The sequence below is a fragment of the Hypanus sabinus genome, chromosome 12 (assembly GCF_030144855.1).
Source record: "Hypanus sabinus isolate sHypSab1 chromosome 12, sHypSab1.hap1, whole genome shotgun sequence".
Classification (NCBI taxonomy): Eukaryota; Metazoa; Chordata; class Chondrichthyes; order Myliobatiformes; family Dasyatidae; genus Hypanus; species Hypanus sabinus.
In genome coordinates, this window is record NC_082717.1 from 9,581,662 (window position 1) to 9,606,728 (window position 25,067).

Consider the following 25,067-nt stretch of genomic DNA (forward strand, 5'->3'; position numbering starts at 1 on the left):
CCCCTTGAAATAAGAGCGAATATTGCATTTACTTTCTTCACCACAGACTCAATCTTGTGGGAGTCTTGAATGAGGACTCCTAAGACCCTCTATATCTCTGATATTTGATTTTTCTCCCAATTTAGAAAATTGTCCGCATTGTTGTTCCTTTTATCAATATGCATTATCATACATTTTCCAATACTGTATTCCATCCATCACTTTTTTGCCCAGTCTTCCAGTTTGTCTAAGTCTTGCTGCAATTGCACTGCTTCCTCAGCGCTACCTACCCCTCCACCTATCTTCATATCATCCACAAACTTTGCCACAAAGCCATCACTTCCATTATCCAAATTATTGACAACCAATGTGAAAAGCAGCGGTTCCAATACTGATCACCAAGAAACACCACTAGATACTGGCAGCCAACCAGAAAAGATTTCCTTTATCCCCACTCATTGCCTCCTGCCTGTCAGCCATTCCTCTGTTTATGCCAATATCTTTCCTGTGACACCCTAGGATTGTATCTTGTTAAGTAGCTTCATGTATGGCACCTTATCAAATGCCTTCTGAAAATCCAAGTAAATAACATCCACAGTCTTTCCTTTGTCCACCCTGCTTGTTAGTTCCTCAAAGAACTCCAACAGATTTGTCAGGCAAGATTTTCCTTCACAGAAACCATGCTGATTTTGACTTATTTTATCATTAGTCTCCAAGTACCTCGAAACCTCATTCTTTATAATAGACTCCAACACTTTCCCAATCATTGATGTTAGGCTAACTGGCCTATAATTTCCTTTTGTTTGCCTTCATCGCTTCTTAAAGAGTGGAGTGACATTTGCAATCTTCCAGTCCTCCGGGGCCATACCAGAATCAAATGATTCTTGAAAGATCATGAGCAATGGATCTGTTATCACTTCAGCAACCTCTCTCAGGACTCTGGGAAGTAGTCCATCTGGTCCAGGTGACTTATCCAACTTAAGACCTTTGAGTTTGCCTAGCACTTTTTCCGTTCTAACAGCAATGGCACTCAGTCCTGCTACTGGACACTTACGGACATCAGGCACAATCGTAGTGTCTTTCACAGTGAGCACTGATGCAAAGTACCCATTAAGTTAATCTGCCATTTCTTTGTCCTCCAATTATACCTCACCAGCATCATTTTCCGGTGGTCTAATATCAACTATCAACTCCTTTTTACTCGTTATCTAACTGAAAAAATCTTTTAGTTTCCTGCTTTACACTATTGGCTAGTTTGCCCTCATATTTCATCTTTCCCCTTCTTTTTGCTTTTTTAGTTGTCTTTTGTTGGAGTTTAGAAGTCCCCCAATCATCCAGCTTCCCACCCACTTTTGCTACCTTACATGCCCTTTCCTTGGCTGTTTTGCAGTCATTAACTCCCCTTGTCAGCCATGGTTGCCTACCCCTGCCACTTGAGAACTACTTCTTCTGTGGGACGTATCTATCCTGCGCCTTGTGAACTTTTCCCAGAAACGTCAGCCATCTCCGCTCTGCTGTCATTCCCTTCAGTATCCTCCTCCAATCCACCTGGGCAAGCTCCTCTCTCATGTCTCTGTAATACCTTTTATTCCATTGCGATACTGATACCTGTGACTTATACTTCTCCCTCTCAAATTGCAGTATGAATTCATATTATGATCACTGCTTCCTAGTGGGTTCTTTACAGTAAGCTCCCTAATAAGATCTGGATTACATCTGTCACCCATTATGTTACCCTACTCATAGAATGCTACAGCACAGTACAGGCCCTTTGGCCTGCGATGTGGTGCCGACCTCTGAACCTACTCTAAAATCAATCTAACCCTTCACTCCTACAGAGCCCTCCAATTTTCTTTCATCCATGAGCCTATCTAAGAGTCTCCTAAACGTCTTTAATGTATCTGTCTCCACCAGCAACCCTGGCAGGGTGTTCCATGTACATCTCCTTTAAACTTCTCCCCTCTCACCTCAAGTTACCGTATGCTGTCCAGTATTTTAGCTATGAACCTCAGGTTAGTGCTGTATGTGGCTATATTTACACACTATGATAATAAATTAACTGTGAACTTTGTAATATATGTTATTTCTACGCTGAGAAAGAGACTCTCTATCCTGACCATACCCCTCATCAATGTATAAACCTCTATCTGGTCTCTCTCAGGCTCTGATGCTCCAGAGAAAACAACCCATGTCTGTCTAACCTCAACTACCAGTGGGTGGGACTACATTAATCATGACTCCAGAGAGCCAGAATGGGTGGAGTGATACAAATGGCCTCTTCGCTCACTGCATACCTCTCGTCTACTGCATCTATATCGACGAGAACACACAGGGAGCAGAGGCGACGGGCGTACCTGGGTGGAGGAGAAGCCTCCCAGATGGTTCCGGCGTTGACTGAGCCACTTCATGACGGGGATACCTTCCAAGAGTCTGCTCTGCCTCAAGTATGACATCAGAGCGTAGGCAGCCACCTCAATGTCGGACGACAGGACGCCCTGCATCCACCGTGAAGGTCTGTTCACGGGCGATGACCAATATTTTACACCATCTGAGATTGAGGGAATGGACAAGAAGGGATGTTTAGTCTGAATTGCTTAGAAGGAAGTTCCCAAAGTTCCCAGTCCCAGGAATAAAGTCTGGAGAGTGGCATAGAGAGGACAGCACTGTAGTGTAGCGAGTAGCTTTTTTTTAAGACCAGAGTTTGATTCCCACCCATTTGTATGGAGTTTGTATGTTCTCCCCATGAGTACACGAGGACCCTCTGGGTGCTCCAGTTTCCTCCCACACTCCTAAGAATATGGATTAGCGAGCTGTGGGCACGTTATGTTCCAGAAGCTTGCTGATATTTGCGGGGTGCCCCAACACATGATAATAGAGAGAAAAAGAAAACCGTGCACTACAGTTATATATCTATACAAGTGTGTATCTATATATTAAATAGCTAAATAAAATAAGCAGTGCAAAAATAGGAAATAAAATTAGTGAGGCGGTGTTCATGGGTTCAACGTCGATTCAGAAATCAGATGGCAGATGATTCACATAGCCTCCCCTCTATGTACACCGTATGTAGGGTATTTCTCACTATCAGCAAAATCAAAGACCTCACCCTCCTCAGGCACTCTCTCTTCTCCCTTCTCCCATATTCAACATTCAGGCCACTTAACACTTGAAATAATTCCCAGGCTGTCTGTAAGGAGTTTCTATGGTCTCCTCCAAGTGCTCCAATTTCCTCCCACATTCCAAGGGTTAGGGTTAGTCATACGATTAAGGTTAAAGTCAGTGAGTTGTGGGCCTTGCTGTGTTGGTGCTGGAAGTGTGGTGATCCTCAGTAAGCTTTCTCCAGCACAATCCTCACGGATTTGATTTGATGCAAACAATGCATTTCACTGTAGGTTTCAACATCCCTACTCACCACTTTTTATCTGATAACCCAATTACACAAACCACTCACGCATACTACAGAACACTGGGTATTTTGGTTTTGGTTTGTAAAATCCTGCTGACTGCCATAATCTAAATGAATGCGAAGGTATTTTCCAGAAGCCCTGCTTAGAATAACAAGGATTTGGTCTTATTAAAATAATGAGCTGGTCTTTGCCTGAAGTGAACACTTCTGCTATTTGTCCTGCAGTCCTTGTGGTATATTATATATTAAACTAATGCATTGATTTTCATTTAGTGACGCAGCATGTAACAGGCCCTTCGGCCCACCGGGCCCAGCAACCCGCCTATTTACTTATTGCCCGTTACACCACCTGCTGCTTAGGGCAGCAGTGAAGGTCCTCCATCTTGAATGCTGCTTCTGTACAAAATGTTTTTTGTTTTTGACTGGTCAGTTGTTAGCCCTGAGCTCTATCTGGGGGACTTGCTGACCACACTTACTTCTTCACACAAACTTCTACAGATGTACCGTTGAAAGTATTCTGACTGGCTGTGTCACCATCTGATATGAGGGGCCACTGTACAGAACTGGGAAAAGCTGCAGAGGATTGTCAACTCAGCCAGCTCTCTCATGGGAACTAGTCTTCCCAGCATCGAGGATGTCTTCAAAGGGCGATGACTCAGAAAGGCGGTATCCACCTGAAGGACTCTCAACAACCAGGACATGCTCTCCTCTTGTTCCTACCATCAGAGCGGAGGTATAGGAGTGTGAAGACGCGCTCTCAGTGTTTTAGGAACAGCTTCATCCCCACTTCCATCAGATTTCTGAATGGACATTGATCCCATGAACAGGGCTTTTGCTCCCTTTTTGATTCACTTATTTATCCTTTTTAAATATATTCATTATAATTTATGGTATATTTTATGCATGGAAATGCGCTGCTGCCACAAAATGACAAATTGCACAACATATGATAATAAATCTGATTCAGATTCTGAAGGTTTCTATTGTCTAATCCCCTTCCATCCTCTCAACCCAAAATACTGACTGTCTACTTTTGAATCAATAAAGTATGGATACTGGCCCTTCAGTCCCAGCCATTCATTCCAAGCATGGTGCCCACCCAGCTAGTTTTTCTCCACAGATGCTGCCTTACCTACTGAATACTTCACTTCTTTGAGTGATTATGCAGAAAGTCTGAAGTTAATAACTCATCTCCTTCTACCTTAGGCCACAAACTTATCAATCACCCTGATGAGTTATTAACTTGCATAATCACTCAAAGAGTTGAACTGCGTGTGCATGTAATGAGAGCTGTATCACTCATTTCCTTCTACCTTAGGCCACAAGCTTATCAATCACCCCTGCTGTGGACACTTTCTGGAGGTCCAAGATCCGTACGTTCCATGACCGCAGGACTAAGTGTGTAAATGTAGGAGGGGACTATGTTGAAAAATAAATGTGCTAGGTTTTCTAAAATTGACCCCTTTTACCTTGGGCCATGAACTTATCAATCACCCCTGATGAGTTATTAACTTGCATAATCACTCAAAGAGTTGAACTGCATGTGCATGTAATGAGAGCTGTATCACTCATCTCCTTCCACCTTAGGCCACAAACTATCAATCACTTCCTGGAGGTCCAAGATCAATATGCTCCACAACCACTGGTCTAAGTGTGTAAATGTAGGAGAGGGCTATGTTAAAAAATAAATGTACTAGGTTTTCTAAAACTGACTCCTTCTACCTTAGGCCACAAACATATCACTCATCCCTCGTACAGTGAAATGCATCGCTTGCATCTGGGGGCAGCCCTCAAGGGTCTCAGTGCTTCCAGCATGCCCAAATCTCACTATCCCTAACCTGTACATCTTTGGAATGTGGGAGGAAACCAGAGCATTGGAAGGAAATCCACAGAGTCATGGGGAGAACGTGCAGACTTCTTCCAGGAAGTGCACCCTCAACTGGCAGCTCGTGCACTCTAAAGCATCACGCTAGCAGCTACACTATCAGTCAGTCTTTAACACAAGAGATTCTGCAGATGCTAGAAATCCAGAGCAACAAACACAAAGGTGCTGGAGGAACTCAGCAGGTCAGGAGGCATCTATGGAGAGGAATAAGCAGTGATGTTTCAGGCTGAGACACTTCATCAGTCAGTCTTTAGCCATAACCAAAGACTGTTCCAACCTAAAGAAACACAATACTGTTATTTCAGAATAATTGTTCCACCATCTTACCCTGTTGGTCTGCCCTCCGGTTCAGTTCATCGAGTGCTTCTTTTGCAAGCTTACTCTTGGCTAAAGTTAGTGCATATGTTGTGAGGCACAGGGTGTAGTTACTATGGATCCCATCGCGAAACTTGCCTTCAAGATATGAGACAGCACTTGATACCTGAGCTAAAACAGTAACCTGAAAAAAAAAATTATTTATAGGCCAGAGTAAAGTAAAAAAAAACGCAAACTCAAACTTCATTAACATTTGACAATCCTTTCCACTTTTGGCTTCTTTATGCAGAGAAGCAAAGCACAGAATAAATTAAAATTTGATTAGATAAAACAAAAATGCTCAAAATTCTCAGGGCACATTGGTGGGGGGAGAAGTATGTGTATGTGAAACTCTTAGAATCAGGTTTAATATCACTGGCATACTGTATACTATTCAATAGATATTTTGCAGAGGCAGTACATTGCAATACATAACAATATTAAAAACTATAGAACATAGAACATAGAATAGTACAGCACATTACAGGCCCTTCGGCCCACAACATTGTGCCGACCCTCAAACCCTGCCTCCCATATAACCCCCCCCCCCACCTTAAATTCCTCCATATACCTGTCTAGTGGTCTCTTAAATTTCACTAGTGTATCTGCCTCCACCACTGACTCAGGCAGTGCATTCCACGCACCAACCACTCTCTGAGTGAAAAACTTTCCTCTAATGTCCCCCTTGAACTTCCCTCCCCTTACCTTAAAGCCATGTCCTCTTGTACTGAGCAGTGGTGCCCTGGGGAAGAGGCGCTGGCTGTCCACTCTGTCTATTCCTCTTAATATCTTGTACACCCCTATCATGTCTCCTCTCCAGAGAGTAAAGCCTAGCTCCCTTAATCTCTGATCATAATCTATACTCTCTAAACCAGGCAGCATCCTGGTAAATCTCCTCTGTACCCTTTCCAATGCTTCCACATCCTTCCTATAGTGAGGCGACCAGAACTGGACACAGTACTCCAAGTGTGGCCTAACCAGAGTTTTATAGAGCTGCATCATTACATCGCGTCTCTTAAACTCTATCCCTCGACTTATGAAAGCTAACACCCCATAAGCTTTCTTAACTACCCTATCTACCTATGAGGCAACTTTCAGGGATCTGTGGACATGTACCCCCAGATCTCTCTGCTCCTCCACTCTACCAAGTATCCTGCCATTCACTTTCTAATCTGCCTTGGAGTTTGTCCTTCCAAAGAGTACCACCTCACACTTCTCCGGGTCGAACTCCATCTGCCACTTCTCAGCCCACTTCTGCATCCTATCAATGTCTCTCTGCAATCTTCAACAATCCTCTACATTATCTACACCACCAACAACCTTTGTGTCGTCTGCAAACTTGCCAACCCACTCTTCTACACCCACATCCAGGTCGTTAATAAAAATCACAAAAAGTAGAGGTCCCAGAACTGAACCCTGTGGGACACCACTAGTCACAACCCTCCAATCTGAATGCACTCCCTCCACCAGGACACTCTGCCTTCTGCAGGCAAGCCAATTCTGGCCAATCTTCCCTGGATTCTATGCCTTCTGACTCTCTGAATAAGCCTACTATGTGGAACCTTGTCAAATGCCTTACTAAAATCCATGTAGATCACATACACTGCACTACCCTCATCTATATGCCTGGTCAACTCCTCAATGAACTCTACCAGGCTTGTTAGGGACGATCTGCCCTTCACAAAGCCATGCTGACTGTCCCTGATCAGACCATGATTTTCTAAATGCCCATAGATCCTATCTCTAAGAATCTTTTCAAACAGCTTTCCCACCACAGACATAAGGCTCACTGGTCTGTAATTACCTTGTCTATCCCTACTACCTTTTTTGAACAAGGGGACAACATTTGCCTCCCTCCAATCCTCCGGTCCCATTCCCATGGACAACAAGGACATAAAGATCCTAGCCAGAGGTTCAGCAATCTCTTCCCTTGCCTTGTGGAGCAGCCTGGGGAATATTCCGTCAGGCCCTGGGGACTTATCCGTCCTAATGTTTCTTAACAACTCCAACACCTCCTCTCCCTTAATATCAACATGCTCCTCACTCATCAACCTCACTCATATTGTCCTCACCGTCATCAAGTTCCCTCTCAGTGTTGAATACCGAAGAGAAGTATTCATTGAGGACCTCATTCACTTCCACAGCCTCCAGGCACATCTTCCCACTTTTATCTCTAATCGGTCCTACCTTCACTCCTGTCATCCTTTTGTTCTTCACAAAATTGAAGAATGCCCTGGGGTTTTCCTTTACTCTACTCGCCAAGGCCTTCTCATGCCCCCTTCTTGCTCTTCTCAGCCCCTTCTTAAGCTCCTTTCTTGCTACCTGATATTCCTCAATAGACCCATCTGATCCTTGCTTCCTAATGTATGCTGCCTTCTTCCACCTGACTAGATTTTCCACTTCACTTGTCACCCATGGTTCCTCCACCCTACCATTCTTTATTTTCCTCACCGGGACAAATTTATCCCTAACATCCTGCAAGAGATCCTTAAACATCAACTACATGTCCATAGTACATTTCCCTGCAAAAACATCATCCCAGTTCACACCCACAAGTTCTAGCCTTATAGCCTCATAATTTGCCCTTCCCCAATTAAAAATTTTCCTGTCCTCTCTGATTCTATCCTTTTCCATGATAATGCTAAAGGTCAGGGAGCGGTGATCTCTCTCTCCCATATGCTCACCCACTGACAGATCTGTGACCTGACCCGGTCTGTTACTTAATACTAGATCTAGTATGGCATTCACCCTAGTCGGCCTGTCAACATACTGTGACAGGAATCCATCCTGGACACACTTAACAAACTCTGCCCATCTAAACCCTTGGAACTAATCAAGTTCCAATCAATATTAGGGAAGTTAAAGTCACCCATGATAACAACCCTGTTATTTTTGCACCTTTCCAAAATCTGCCTCCCCGGTATCTCTGCTGCTACCAGGGGGCCTATAGAATACCCCCAGTAGAGTAACTGCTCCCTTCCTGTTCCTGACTTCCACCCATACTGACTCAAAAGAGGATCCTGCTATATTACCCACCCTTTCTGCAGCTGTAATAGTATCCCTGACCAATAATGCCACCCCTCCTCCCTTTTCCCCCCCTCTCTATCCCTTTTAAAGCACTGAAATCCAGGAATATTGAGAATCCATTCCTGCCCTGGTGCCAGCCAAGTCTCTGTAATGGCCACTACATCATAATTCCATGTATGTATCCAAGCTCTCAGTTCATCACCTTTGTTCCTGATGCTTCTTGCATCACTTTAGTCCACACACTTTAGCCCTTCTACCTTACTAGCTTTATTCTGCTGCTCTTTCCTCAAAGCCTCTCTATACGTTAGATCTGGCTTTACTCCATGCACTTCTTTCACTGCTCCATCGCTCCGGTCCCATCCCTCTTGCAAATTAGTTTAAACCCTCCCGAACCATGCTAGCAAACCTACCAGCAAGGATATTGCTCCCCCTCGAGTTCAGGTGCAACCCATCCAATCTGTACAGGTCCCACCTTCCCCAGAAGAGATCCCAATGGTCCAAAAATCTAAAACCCTGCCCCCTGCACCAACTCCTCAGCCACACATTCAACTGCCATCTCCTCCAACTCTTACCATCACTACCACGTAGTACTGGCAGCAATCCAGAGAACGCCACCCTTGAGCTTCTGTTCTTCAGCCTTCTGCCTAGTTCCCGAAACTCACCCTTCAGGACCTCATCCCTCTTCCTGCCTATGTCATTGGTTCCAACATGTATCACGACTTCTGGTTGCTTTTCATCTCGTACCAGGATGTCATGCACCCGGTCAGAGACATCCCGGACCCTGGCACCTGGGAGGCAACAAACTATGCGGGTTTCCTTCTCACGTTCACAAAATCTCCTGTCTGCTCCCCTGACTATAGAGTCTCCAGTGACGACAGCTCTCCTCTTCTCCGTCCCATCCTTCTGCACCGCAGGGTCAGACTCAGTGCTAGAGGCCCTGCCACCATGGCTCACACCTGGTGGGTCATCCTCACCAACAGCATCCAGGACGGTAAACTTATTATTCAGGGGAATGGCTACAGGGGTGCTCTGCACTACGTGTCTACTCTCCTTCGCTTTCTCCCCTCGGACTGTCACCCAACAACCTGCTTCCGGCAGCCTAGGTGTGACTACCTCCCTGTAGCTCTCATCTATGACTGCCTCATTCTCCCTTATGAGACAAAGGTCATCCAGCTGCTGCTGCAGATTCCTCACACGGTCTTCCAGATCGCCCAGCCGCAAGCACTTCCAGCAGATGTGACTCTGCGGGAGAGGGGAGTTCCCCCAAGACTGCCACATCTCACAGGAGAGGCACATCACCGTCTCAGCAGGCATTGTAAAAACTAACTGGGAACAAGCTCGTCCTCCGCCTCTTCTCGTCGAAGCCTCTCGAGTCAAAGCCTCAAATCTCCACTCCTTTACTGGCCCATTCACTCACTGGCCGCTTCACTTGAGGTAACCTTCTATTTATTTGTTTGAGCTTTTCAAACTGCTTGGTCACCTGACCTCGATTGCCCAATCAGCTGCTTTCTGCTGAGTCTGAGCTATTCAAATCTTAATTGACTTGATTGCACAGTCCAACTGCCAAAACTGCCAGAATCTCTCGAGTCAAAGCCTCAAATCTCCACTCCTTCACTGGCCCACTCACTCACTGGCTGCTTTCCACGTATAAATTACGTTTGTACAATAAAAAGGATATATTAAAAAATAAGTTAAATAAGTAGTGCAAAAAGAGAGCAGATAACATGTAGAGTTCATGGCAGAGGGGAAGAAGCTGTTTCTGAAACATTGAATCTGTATCTTCAGGTTTCTTCACCTCGTTCTTGATGGTCGCAATGAGAAGAAGGCATGTCCTGTTTGATGCTGTCTTTCTGAGGCATCACCCTTTGAAGATGTCCTCGATGCCGGGGAGGCTCATGCCCAGGATGGAGCTGTCTGAGTTTACAACCTTCTGCAGCTTTTTCCAATCCTGTTCAGTGGCCCCTCCATATACGACAGTTCCCAGCTCTCCACATCATCTCTCTTCCCTCACCGATCTCCTTTCCTACCTCATCCTCCCTACTTATGACCATGTCTCCCAGCTGACCATCTGAGGGGTTCGTCATTGGTCGGCAGGGAATGATGGGCCAAATGGCTGTTTCTTTGCTGTATAACTCTGTTCTTGACACATTGATTTTGTTTAACCAGCCCAGCTTCCATGTTACAGAACCAGAGCAGTTCAATCGTAACTCTCCCCAACTTCAAGGACATCTCCATAAAGTATTTTCTCAGGTAGAAGGCATCCATCATCAAGGGCCCCCACCATCCAACCTATGCCCCCTCCTCAATACTGAGGTCAGGCAGAAAGTACAGCAGCCTGAAGACACACACCTCAAGGTTCAATTTCCCCACTGCCATCAAGTTCTTGAAAGACCTTCTCTACCTCAGACTATATTTCCCTCAACTTGCACTAATGGTACAGCATGACACTGGCACTTTGGCCACCGAAGTTGTGTCAAATTTCTACCCTGCTCCTAGATCAATCTAACCCTGCCCCCCTACACTTCTGTCCATTATTCTATCAGCCATGTACCTATCTAAAAGCTTTTTAAATGCTCTACTCCTAAGCTATCTGCCTGTAACACCACTGCTGGCAGTGTGTTCTGTGTGATTATCACTCTCTGTGTAAAAAATGTCCTTCTGACATTCCCCCTCCGCATTCCTCCAATCACCATAAAATTATGCCCCCTTGTATATTAGCCATTTCCACTCTGGGGATAAAGTCTCTGGTTTATGCCTCTAATCATCTTGTACACCTCTATCAAGTCACCTCCTTCGCTCCAAAGAGAAGAGCCCTGTCTCGTTCAGCCTTTCCCTGTAAGACATACTGTCTAGTATAGTCAGCATTCTGATAAATCTCCTCTGTACCCTCTCTAAAGCTTTCACATCCTTCCTATAGACCAGAAATTTACTTTGATCTTTGAGAACTGAACACAATACTCTAAGGGTAGTCTAACCAGAGTTTTATAGAATTGCATTACCTAGCAGCTCTTGAACTCAGTCCTCCAACTAATGACGGCCAGCACAGCAAACACTTTCATAAGCCATCAACTGGCATAGCGTCTTTGAGGGATCTATGGATCTATGAATGTGGATTATTTTCAGGAGTATTTCCAGCATTTTCGGTTTCATTTCCAATGAACACAGACCCATTCGCAAATTTCTACAGATGTACTGTGAAGAGCATTCTAACTGGCTGCAACACCGTCTGGTGGGGGGGCAGGGAACGCAGGTGGAGTTACTTCTCAGAATCAAAATAAGCTGCAGAGAGTTGTAAAATTAATCAGCTCCATCATGACCACTAGCATCCGTAGTATCCAAAACATCTTGTAGGAGTGATGCCTCAAAAAGGTGACATCCATCATTAAGGACCCCCCTTACTTAGGCCAAGCCTTGTTCTCATTGCTACCACCAGGGAGGAGGTACAGGAGCCTGAAGGCACACACACAGTGCTTGAAAAACAGCTTCTTTCCCTCTGCCATCTGATTCCTAAATGGACATTGAAATCTCACTATTTTTTTCTATTTTTGCACTACTTACTTAATTAGCAATTATATACAAGGGGTGATTGATAAGTTTGTGGCCTAAGGTAGAAGGAGATGAGTTATACAGCTCTCGTTACATGCACATGCAGTTCAACTCTTTGAGTGATTATGCAGAAAGTTTGAAGTTAATAACTCATCTCCTTCTACCTTAGGCCATGAACGTTGTGTGTGTGTGTGTGTGTGTGTGTGTGTGTGTGTGTGTGTGTGTGTGTGTGTGTGTGTGTGTGTGTGTGTGTGTGTGTGTGTGTGTGTGTGTGTGTGTGTGTGATTACCGTAATTCAGATTTCTTTTCTCTATTATTATGTATTGCAATGTAATGCTACCACAAAGATAACACATATCATGACATATACTGGTAATATTAACCCTAATTCTGATCTGGATTCTGTTTGTAAAAAGAAATGATTCAGGAACCTTGATTTTTGGATCCTCCAAGAGGGCTGTAAGAACGTAGGCTGTGAGCGTGATGGGTCCATTCTGTCCTCCTTGTAGCTCTGTATGAATCACTCTCCCCGGTTCCATGAATTCCCCACTTTTATTCTGGTACTTTATTATCCAGGATGTAACCCTGTCCACCACATTTGAGTCGATGTAGATAAACTCCCGTGCCTGTAAGAAGCACCTCAGTACAAAGGCCGACAACCTTAGAAGATAAAAGCAGATGTGTTAGAATTATCCATTCTTCAAATTAGAGCTCGGAATGGTGAGAGGCAGGGGCTGCAGTCTACTCTTGGTTGCATGGTCAAGCCTGTGATACCCAAGAGCAGAATTAGATCATTTGGCCTATTGAGTCTGCCCATGTCTGATTTATTACCCCTCTCAGCCCCATTCTTCAGCCTACCCCTGTAACCTCCTTACAAATCAAGAACTTCTTAACTACTGCTTTAAGTGTACTCTGATAATTGGTCTCCCGAGCCATTTATGGCAATGAATTGCACAGGTTTGAGTTCGTCCAGCATGTTGTGTGTGTTGCTCTGGATTTCCTGCATCTGCAGATTTACGACTTGCTGCTCACTGCGAAGTCTCTTTGAGGGATGCCTACCCTGAAGAAGTTTAAATCTTCTCTTTGATGGAAGTTCAGTGAAACCCTCTCTCATTGCTGCCCCTCTGTGATCCCAGCTGCCCTCCAACCCTTTGACCATGTACTTCCCCTATCATCTTCCAGCTAGCCTCCTTTCCCTACCCCCTCCTTTCTATTCTGGCACCTCCCCCCTTCCTTCTCTCTTTTCTTAGCCAGAAAAGTTGACTGTTGATTTTTTCCACAGATGCTGCCTGACCTGTGGGCTTCTCCAGTGTTTTGTGTGCGTTGCTCTGGATTTTCAGCATCTACAGACTTCCTCATGTTTGAAATTCCTTCTCATTTCTGTTCCGTGGTTCCCACCCTGGAGTTCATGCACCCCTTGCTTAATGATATTGGGCTATGGCATAAAAAAGGTTGGGAATTGAGGCTGTGCTCTCTAGTCATAGACTCCCCAACTCTTGGAAACATCCTCTCCACATCTAATCATTTTAGCCTATCAGTATTTGATAGTTTTCAACGCAATCCCCATTAACACTCTTCTTATGTTAATCTTGTTATTCTGGCCTAGCTATTCCTGAGTCTCCACCCAGAACTTGAATGACTGACAGTAGTGAAAACCGGGCTACTGACACAATGAAGGAAGCCCTGGACACCACCAGAGATGAAGTATCTTTATTGCTGCTCTAAACACTAGTGGCATAATGGGCAGACAGTAGGTAAGATCACAGGACCACAAGACACAGGAGTAGAATTAGGCCATTCAGCCCATTGAGTTGTTTTAGTATCCCTCTCAACCCCATTCTCCTGCCTTTTCCCCGTAAACTTTGAAACCCTTACTAATCAAGAAACTATCAACATCCACTCTATATACAGTATGTCCAATGGCTTGATCGCAGTAGCCATCTCCATTCTATTGTTTCTTCACCCCTTTCTACTAAGATTTCTCTTCATCTCTGTTCTAAAGGGACATCCTATTATGAAGAGCAAGCTAGGACTTTTCTCTTTGGCATGAAGGAGGATAGGAGGTGACTTGATAGAGATGTAGAAGATGATAAGAGGCATAGATTGAGTGGACAGCCAGAGCAGAAATGGCAAATTATGTGGGGGCATAATTATAAGGTGATTAGAGGAAAACATAGGGCGGGATATCAGAGGTAGGTCTATTTATGAAGAGAGTGGTTGGTGTGTGTACTGCTGGGGTGGTGGTAGAGGCAGATACATTAAGGACATTTAAGAAACGCTTAGATAGGCACATGGATGAAAGAAAAATAGAGGGTTATGTGGGAAGGAAGGGTTAGATTGATCTTGGAATTAGGTTACAAGGTTGGCATAACATCGTGACTCGAAAAGCCTGAACTATGCTGTGATGTTTTACGTTCTCTGTTCTCTGTTCTATGCTCTATGTTCTGGACACTATTGAATCCAGCGAAACCTCATTTCACAAGCAGAGTGCACCATACAGTCTTTATCATTGCCTTTGGACATTGCCTCAAGATTCAGGGGAGAAGTTTTAGAACGGAGATGAGGAGAAACTGTTTTTCCCAGAGAGTGGTGAATCTGTGGAATTCTCTGCCCGGGGAAGCAGTTGAGGCTTCCTCACTAAATATACTTAAGAAACTGTTTCTTAAATATATCATAAGACATAAGAGCCGAATTAGGTCATTTTGGCCCATTGGGTCTGCTCTGCCATTTTAATATGGCAGATCTATTTCCCTCTCAACTCCCATCTTCTGTCTTCCCCCTCATATCCCTTCATACCCTGACTAATCAAGAATCTGTCAACCTCTGTCTTAAATATATCCAATGACTTGGCCTCAACAGCCTCCTGTGGTGAAGAATTTCACAGATTCACCGCTCTTTGACAAAAGAAATTCCTCCTCATCACCAGTCTAAAAGGGCGCCCCTCTATTCTGAAGCTGTGTCCTCTGGGCTTAGACTTCCACACCGTAGGAACCTCTCCACATGCACTCTATTGAGCCCTTTCAACATTTGATAGGTTTCAGAGGTCACCCCTCAGTCTTCTGAAGATCTGTGAGTACAGGCCCAGAACCATCAAATGCTCTTCATACAACAGACTTCTCAGTTCCAGAATTATGACCCTCCTTTGAACCCTGTCCAATATCAGCACATCCTTTCTAAGATAAGGGGCCCAAAACTGCTCACAATACTCCAAGTGAAGCCTCACCAGTGCTTTACTAAGCCTCAACATTAAGTCCTTATTTTTGTGTTTTAGTCCTCTTGAAATGAATACCAACTTTGTTGAGGTCCTGTTGAGGTTTGCGTGCTTCAAGGACTCCATCAGGTGATGCCAACTCAGGGCCAACCATGCTGGAATGGCTGTGGGTGAGATGCCAGATGAAGACTGAGTCAATCCTGGCTTCCGTGTAGACAGACTCGTGCCTGTTCTTCCCAGGCCACACTTCTTCATTTAAAGCATTAGAAGTGTAAAGAGAAAAACACCTGCCATATGAAACAACATCAACCACAGACTCAACCTGCAAATTAACCTTCAGGGAATCCTGAACAAGGTCTCTCAAGCCCCTTTGCACCTCAAGTTTTTTCCATTTTCTCTCCATTTTGAAAATAGTCGACCCTTTCATTCCTTCTATCAAAGTGCATTCTGCATTCCATCTGACAGATTCTCCTAATCTATCTAAGTCCTTCTGTAGCCTCACTACTTCCTCAAAACTACCTGACCCTCCACTCAGCTTCGTATTATCTGCAAACTTTGCAAAGAAGTCATCAATTACATGGGATCCAAGGGGACCTTGCTTTGTGGATCCAGAACTGGCTTGCCAACAGAAGGCGAAGAGTATTTGTAGACGGGTCATATTCTACATGGAGGTTGGTGACGAGTGATGTGCCTCAGGGATCTGTTCTGGGACCCTTTTTCTTTGTGATTTTTATAAATGACCTGGATGAGGAAGTGGAGGGATGGGTCAGTAAATTTGCTGATGACACAAAGGTTGGGGGTGTTGTGGATAGCGTGGAGGGCTGTCCGAGGTTACGGCAGGACATCGATAGGATGCAAAACTGGGCTGAGAAGTGGCAGATGGAGTTCAACCCAGATAAGTTGAGGTGGTTCATTTTGGCAGGTCAAATATGATGGTAGAATATAATATTAATGATATGACTTTTGGCAGTGTGGAGGATCAGAGGGACCCGGAGGGGTCTGAGACCATAGGACACTCAAAGCTGATGTGCAGGTTGACTCTGTGGTTAAGAAGGCATATGGTGCATTCGCCTTCATGAACAATGGGGTTGAGTTTAAGAGCCGAGAGGTAATGTTACAGCTATAAAGGACTCTGGTCAGACCCCAGTTGGAGTACTATGCTTAGTTCTGGTCACCTCATTACAGAAAGGAAGTGGAAACTATAGAAAGGATGCAGAGGAGATTTACAAGGATTTTGCCTGGATTGGGGAGCATGCCTTATGAGAATAGGTTGAGTGAACTTGGCCTTTTCTCCTTGGAGCGACGGAAGATGCAAGGTGACCTGATAGAGGTGTATAAGATGATGAGAGGCATTGATCGTGTGGATAGTCAGAGGCTTTTTCCCAGGGCTGAAATGGCTAAATTGAGAGGGCACAGTTTTAAGGTGCTTGGAAGTAAGTACAGAGAAGATGTCAAGGGTAAGTTTTGTTTTGTGCACAGAATGGTGAGTCCGTGGAATGGGCTGCCGGCGGCGACAGTGGAGGTGGATACGACAGGGTCTTTTAAGAGGCTCCTGGGTAGGTACATGAAGCTTAGAAAAATAGAGGGCTATGGGTAACCCTAGGTAATTTCTAAAGTAAATATATGTTCAACATTGTGGGCTGAAGAGTCTGTATTGTGCAGTAGATTTTCTATGTTTTTAATTCTGTCATCTCAGTCATTGACGTATAACATTGGTCACCTGTCACATACTAGCTTGCACTCCTCCTGCTTTGCCTGTTCTGGCTTTTTCCCCTTCCTTTCCAGTCCTAATAAAGGGTCTCAGCCCAAAATTTATTGCCCTCCTTAGAGACTGCTTGATCTGCTGAGTTCCTCAAACATTTTGTATATGTTGTTCTGGATCTCCAGCATTTGCAGAATCGCTTGTGTTTTTCTATCCTACTCTTGCTCTGGCTCAGTGAATTTTGAAACTGCCATCATTTGACTTTTTTCCTCTGCTATTACTGAGTTCCTAAACCATCCTCTTTGGGTGGCAGGGTGGAGATACATCTCTACCAAGGAAGGTATAAGGTGCTCCTTCCCTCTGCTAGCCTGCAGGTCACCTTGGGAAGGTAACTCACCTGATTAGCCCCCTCCCTGAATCAGGGTCACGTGAAACCATGGGAATAGGTGGTGGATGCTTGCATGAGCAGCTGGTTCATATCACAAGTTCTGGTTAAATGACTACTGTTGCCGGATAGACAATCTGATAATGGCTGTGGTCACCTGTCTTGTAAGGACATCCCCAGAAGAATGCAATGGCAAAGTACTTCTGTAGAAAAAATTTACCAGGAACAATCATGGTCAGAAATTCCCTTTACCCCAAATAACAGACCTCCTCTTTCAGCTGCAGAATTCCCGATACATCAGAATCCTTTACTGGAATCCTACCTTCTCTAGATTTATTCAGGAAAAAGGGTCACCTGAGATTTTCAAATTCAGGATTGTCTTTCAAGGGTCACAGTGCATCAGAACCAGGGAGGAAATGTGGTGGTTTGAGTTTCTGTTGGGCCTCATTTGAGTTGTATGGGAGGGCATACACCTAGAGAGTAATAAAGTGGAGTGGCCACCAAAATTAGACCTGAAGCTATGTGAGGACTTTTCTCTTTGGAGCACAGGAAATTGGGAGATGACTTAATAGAGGTGTACAAGATGATAAGCAGCATTGATAGAATGGACATCGAGAGACTTTTTCCCAGGGTGGAATTGGCTGATATAAGGTAGCCTAATTTTAAGATGATTGTTGGAAAGCATTGAGGGATGTGAGAGGTAGGTTTTTCACACAGAGAATGGCGGGTATGTGAAACGTCTGCCAGAGGCTGATACATTGTTCTATGTTATTTGTTCTATGTTCCACATCCTACGTTCCAAACAATGAGCAGGCTTGTGAGAATGTGCTGTCGGCCCCTGCTGCGGTTTTTAATGTTCCTGTATTTCACAATTGTTTTCTGTGGTTTGGAACACACTGCCTGAAGAACCAGCTGATGCAGAGTCAACAAGATTCTTCAAAAGGAATCAGATAACTGCTCAAAAGGAAAAACATGTTCGAAGTTATGAAAGGAGCAGCAACAAGAGAGACTACTTCATCATCTAGTCATGCTGAGGCTTTATCAGGCATTGGGTCTGACTGCACTTGGGTCCCTTATCTGAGCAAAGATGTGTTGACTTTGGAGAGGGTCCCAAGGAAGTTCACAAGAATGATTCAGGAATGAAAAGGGTTAATATATGAGGTATGTTTAATGGCTCTGGGCCTTTACTCACTGGAGTTTAAAAGAATGAGTGGGGAACTCATTGAAACCAATTGATTATTGAAAGGGCTGGATGAATGGACCTGAAGAAAATGTTTCTTTTCTTGGAGGAGACTAGGACCAGAGGGCACAGCCTCTGAATAGAGGGACATCCATTTAGAACAGAGATGGGGAGGATTTTTTTCAGCCTGAGGGTAGAGTACCTGTGGAATTCATTGCAACAGAGGGTTGAGGAACCTATGTTACTGAGTATACTTAAACTGAAGGTTGATATATTCTTTAATAGTTACAATGTGAATGCAGGAGAATGGGGTTGAGAGGAATAATAAATTAGCCATGATGGAATGGTGGAGCAGACCTGATGGTCCAAATGGCCTAATTCTGCTTCTATGCCTTAAGGTCTTAAATCACAATGTGTGGGTGAAAGTTCATAATTAAGGGTGGAAGGTGAAAATTTAAGGGGATTGTGAGGGGGAACTTCTTCACTCACAGGGTTGTACGACTGCAGGATGAGTCATCGGTGGAAGTTGGAGATACAGGTTTGATCTCAACATTTAAGAAAAAATTGTAAAAGTGCATGGATGAGAGAGGAATGGAGGTGTGGGTGCAGGTAGATGGGATGCAACAGCAAACTGGCACAGAATAGATGGGCTGAAGTGCCTGATTCTTTGCTGTTGCGCCCTGTGACCCTAAGAGTTGAAACATCCTGTGGGGATCTGGGAAACAACTTTACCCAGGGATGGTGGGAATGTGGAGCAGGGTCCAGGATAATGTGAGCTGCGGTCATTGAAATGAAACTGGAAATATGAGAAACAACCAGGCCTTATTTACTGCCCACCAGCATTCACTATTTACACCAGATACATCTTAGCCTTGACTTCAGACCAGCACCATTCCAACTTCACCTGCTGACTGGACCCATTTGAGTCTTGCGTCTTGCTGCGGAGGCCAAGTCATTGGGTATCTGTAAGGCTAGCTTCCTGATTAGTTAGGGCGTTGAAGGTTACAGGGCAGCAGGAGAATGGGGTTAAAATTAGCAATGAGAAGATGACAAGTAGGACAGATAAAGGGAATGCAGTGCATGTTGTATATTTGGACTTTCAGAAGGCCTTTGACAAGATGCCACACATGAGGCTGATTACCAATTAAGAGCCCAAGGTATTACAGTAAAGTTATTAACATAGTTAGAGCATTGGCTGATGGGTAGGAGTCAGCGAGTGGGAATAAAAGGACCCCTGTCTGGTTGGCTGCCAGTGACTAGTGGTGTTCCATAGGGGTCGGTATTGGGAACACTTTTTATGCTGTATATCAATGATTTAGTTGATGGAATAGACGGCTTTGTTGCCAAAGTTTGCAAATGATACAACAGTTGGTGGAGGGGCAGGTAGTGTTGAGGAAACAGACAGGCTGCAGAAGGACTTAGACAGATTAAGAGAATGGGCAATAAAGTGGCAAATGAAATACAATGTTGGAAAATGCATGGTCATGCACTTTGGTAGTAGAAATAAGTGTTCTGACTATTTTATAACCAGGGAGAAAATCCAAAAATCTGAGATGCAAAGGGACTTGGGAGTCCTTATGCAGAATACCCTAAAAGTTAACTTGCAGGTTGAGTCAGTGGTGAGGAAGGCAAATACAATGTTAGCATTCATTTCAAGAGGTCTAAAATACAAGAGCAGGGATGTGATACTGAGGTTTATAAAGCACTGGTAAGGCCTCACCTTGAGTATTGTGAACAGTTTTGGGCTCCTCATCTAAGAAAAGATGTGCTGGCACTGGAGAGGGTCCAGAGGCAGTTTACAAGATTGATTCTGGAAATGAAAGGGTTATCATACAAGGAACGTTTGATGGCTCTGGGTCTGTATTCGCTGGAATTTAGAAGGATGAGTGGGGATCTCATTGAAATATTTTAAATGTTGAAATGCCTGGACAGAGTAGATGTGAAAAGGATGTTTCCCGTGGTGGGGAAGTCTAGGACAAAAGGACACAGCCTCAGGATAGAGAGGCGTCCTTTTAAAACAGAAATGCAAAGAAATTTCTTTAGGCAGAGGGTAGAGAATTTGTGGAATTTGTTACCACAGGCAGCTGTGGAGGCCAGGGTCATTGGGTGTATTTAAGGCAGAGATTGGTAGGTTCTTGATTACACATGGCATCAAAGGTTAAGAGGAGAAGGACAAGGAGTGAGGTTGAGGAGGGGAGAAAGGAATCATCCATGACTAAATGGCGAAGCCTCGATGGGCCATATAGCCCAATTCTATGTCTTATGGTCTTTCGGCCTTATGATGAAATGGCAGAACAGACTCGATGGTCTAGGCCTCGATGGCCCTATGTCTTATGGTCTAACAAAACATAAGCCCTCTTAAACACTTGAAAATTGTTCTTCTTTGAAATTTCTAGCATTAGCATTTCCATATCCCAAAATTTGATTGATAAATCAGCACTTGCTGTTAAAAGATAAACACCTGGATTGTAGGGGGAAAGAATGTATTTCTATATGCTGTAGGGAATCTTGCATCAAAGTAGTTAGTGTCAGTATTAGAAAACAGAACAGTCCAGCTCAGGTCAGGCCCTTGCACCCACACTGTTGTGCCAAACCAATGAAATTAGTAATCAAATGGCTAACTAAGCTAATCTCTACAGCCTACACAATGTCCACATCCTCCCATTTTCTTCACATTCCATGTGCCTATCTGGACGTATCTTAAATGTCCCTAATGTATTTTCCTCTACCATCACCTCTTAGGTTACAGCAAATTGATGGCTCAGGGACCTAAGGAAGAAGTGGTTGGCTCATTCTCTACTTTCTGGCATAGGGAAATTAACTCCGGCATTTGAGGATGTGGTTAGGTCACGTAAGTATTTGGCTCAGGCTTGGATTAGTCAAAATGAAGCATCAAGTGTAATATAAATTGCGGAAACAACTAATTCAAACATATATTCTTTTATTGCCACTGCCCTGGCTTCCCTTCCATGGCCCATCATGTGAAATCAGACATAAGAGGCACCTAAACAATTGAATAAGCAACACACACAAAATGATGGAGGGAACTCAGCTTGCCAAGCAGCATCTGCGGAGAGGAATAAGTAGTCAGGTGCTTTGGGCCGAGAACCTTCATCGGGACAGGAAAGGAAGAGGAAAGAAGCCAGAATAAAAAGATGGGTGGGGAGGGGAATGAGTAAGCTGGCAGGTGATAGGTGAGACCAGGTGGGGTGGAAGATTGGTGGATGGGGAAGGAAGGGAAGAATTAAAAAGCTCAGAGATGATAGTGGAGGAAGTTTAAGTTTGAAGAAGAAAGAATCCATTAGGAGAGGGCAGTAGACCACGGGTGAAAGAGAAGGAGGGGAACCAAAGACAGGTGAGCCCAGCTTCTTACTTCAACATCCACACTCTTCCACCCACCTTGTTAGCTCCCCTGAATCTTTTTTGTCCTGTCCTATCCTGTCACACAGGACCTTAGCAAAGACTTGCTGAAGTCCATATAGACAACATCCATCGCCTAAACTTCATCAGTACCCTTAGTTACCTCATTGTCCTTCTGTCCAGGGTTTGTCTCTCTTCCTTCAGTCTTCTCTTCCTCTCCATCACCATCCTCCACTTTTCATTTAGCCCTTTAAGATTTTCTCTCTTTCCTTCCTTCTCTGTGATCCCGATTATCTTCCCCACTCATTGTACCTCCCTTAACTTCTGTTTCTTTATTCAGTCGTGCTCTTCCTCACTCGTGTAATGTTCCTCACTCTCTTCTCTCCTTTTCAATTCCCCATTCTCGTTCCCCTCTTACCTTTTCTCTTCTCCTCACCTGCCCATCACCTCCCTCTGGTGCCCCTCCTCTTTCCCCTTCTCCCAAGGTCTACACTGCCTTTAATTCCCTTTTCTCCACTGATGCTGCACGGTCTGCTGAGTTTGCCCAGCGGATTAAGGGTCTTTCCAGATACCGGCACCTGCAGCCTCAGTGACTTCAGTCAAATTATTGGAACTATCGAGTAAGCAAACATGTCAGAAACCCTAACAGATCCAGAAAAGAAAAATAAATTTGACTTTGCATAATGTAATCTTTAAAGGACTCTCCTTGTAGATCAACAATATTGCCTGTGAAAGTAGAAATCAGCAAAGTTGAAACAGCTCCCTTTCGAAAGGGCTTGTGATGGCTTGAAAATTCTATAACGTGCACTGTGGTATTGTAGACATGAGATATGAAATAATACACAGAAAATGCTGGAGAAACTCAACAGGTCAGGCCACATCTATGGACAGAAATAAGGGAAATATTTCCGCTTGATTAAATATTTCCCTTCTCATGTTAAACCTAAGCCCTGTGGCTCTCCACTACTCTCTACACTCTCTAGTGATTTGTAGAGAGAATATTGATTGGCTACATCACAGCCTGGTATGGAAACGCAAAGCTTTTGAATACTACAAAAGTACGGGATACGGCCCTCGCCATCATGGACAAAGTCCTCCCTACCAATGAATACTACAAAAGTACGGGATACGGCCCATGCCATCATGGACAAAGTCCTCCCTACCAATGAATACTACAAAAGTACGGGATACGGCCCACGCCATCATGGACAGTCCTCTCTACCAATGAATACTACAAAAGTACGGGATACGGCCCATGCCATCATGGACAAAGTCCTCCCTACCAATGAGCACATCTACAAAAGTACGGGATACGGCCCACGCCATCATGGACAAAGTCCTCCCTACCAATGAGCACATCTACATGGAGCAGTGTCCATCATCAGAGATACCCCACCACCCAGACCACACTCTCTTATCACTGCTGCCATCAGAAGAAAGGTACAGAAGTCTCAGGACTCACACCACCAGGTTCAAGAACAGCTACTATGCCTCAACAATCAGGCTGTTGAACCAGAGGAAATAACTTTAATCAACTTCACTTGCCAAATCATTGAAACATTCCCACAACCTATGGACTCTTCATGTCATATTCTCAATATTTATTGCTTGTGTAATTACTGTTATTATATTTGTTTCTGTTTTTCTTTCTTTATGTATACGCACAGTTTATTGTCTTTTGCACACTGTTTGGTGTGGTCTTTCATTGATTCTGTTATTGTTACTGAATTTATTGAATATTCCCACAAGAAAATGGATCTCAGGATTGTATATGGTGACAATACATGTACTTGATAATAAATTTACATTAAACTTTCTAGTTCTGACACCCTAACTTTGAGTAAAAAGACTGTGTCCATTCACCCTATCTATAGCTCTTAGGAATTTATACATCTCAAAAAGATTCCACTGAATTTGAGTGAGACAAGAACTAGAAGGCATGGGTTTAGGGTGAAAGGTGAAATGTTCAAGGGGAACATGAGGTGGATTTTCATCACTCAGTTGGTGGTGAGAATGTGGAGTGAGCTGCCAGCACAAGTGCTGGAAGGGTCAGGAAGGAAGGGAGGGGTCTCAGCCCAAAATATCAACTTTATTCCACTCCATAAATGCCGCCTGACCTGCTGAGTTCCTCCAGCATTTTGTGTGTGCTGCTCTGGATTTCCGGCATCTGCAGAACCTCTTGTGTTTATGAAATGCGGAACACCGGAAGGCTGCTTACTTTTTTGTGTGTTTTTCTGCCCACAAAAATGTTGATTTAATCATCTGTCACAAACCATTGCGTGTGTAGGAGCCAGAGCACTCTGTACTTCACCCTTTCTTCCCAGAGGAGTAGTGGAGCATAATTTTCATGCATCAGATGTCCCAGATGTCCCGTATTTCCAAAGCATGCAATGTTCACTCATTGGCCATTTTACTGGGTAACCTCCTGCACCCAACAAAATGGCCACTGAGAGCATATTTGTGGTCTTCTGCTGCTGTAGCCTGTCCACCTTGGGGTGACATGATAGTGCAGTGGTTAGCACTATGCTTTACAGAACAGGCAACTGGGACCGTTTCCTCAGATCACCCATCTGGCACCAACAATCATTCCATGGTCAAAGTCACATAAATCACATCTCTTCCCCATTCTGAGGTCTGGTCTGAACAACAACGGAACCTCCTGACCCTGTCTGCATGTTTTTATATATTGAGATGCTGCCTCAAGATTGGCTGGTTAGATATTTGCATATTTATATAGGTTTGCATATTTAGAAAGGTTCTTGAGAAGGCAGGAAAATGGGGTTGAGAAGGAGTATAAACCCTGAGGCCAAACAGCCTAATTCTGCTCCTGTGTCTTATTGTTTTAACAAGAGGGAGATGCAAAGAGAGAGCAGCAGAAATTAATGAGTGAAAGGAAGACAATAAAAGTGAGCATGTAATTAGCGTGAGGGCATGCTGGCTGGGCTAGAGACTGCGTCTCCAGGTTGAGTGAGCTAGGGCTTTTGTCCTTGGAGTGAGTCCCATGCCGGCATGGCCAATGCAAGGGAGCATAA

The 25,067-nt window shown here is 44.3% G+C and overlaps 1 protein-coding gene across 3 annotated transcripts in view; it reads right to left on the reverse strand.

Moving 5' to 3' along the window:
* cd109 (CD109 molecule) overlaps positions 1-25,067 on the reverse strand; it is a 244,258-nt gene that overhangs the window by 28,466 nt on the left and 190,725 nt on the right. For all 3 annotated transcript variants that reach the window (XM_059985524.1, XM_059985525.1, XM_059985526.1), the window contains 3 exons: positions 12,629-12,857; positions 5,598-5,769; positions 2,334-2,527 (listed from right to left, as the gene is read on the reverse strand). In XM_059985524.1, the coding sequence (XP_059841507.1) occupies positions 2,334-2,527; positions 5,598-5,769; positions 12,629-12,857 (595 nt within the window). The remainder of the gene's footprint in view (positions 1-2,333; positions 2,528-5,597; positions 5,770-12,628; positions 12,858-25,067) is intronic.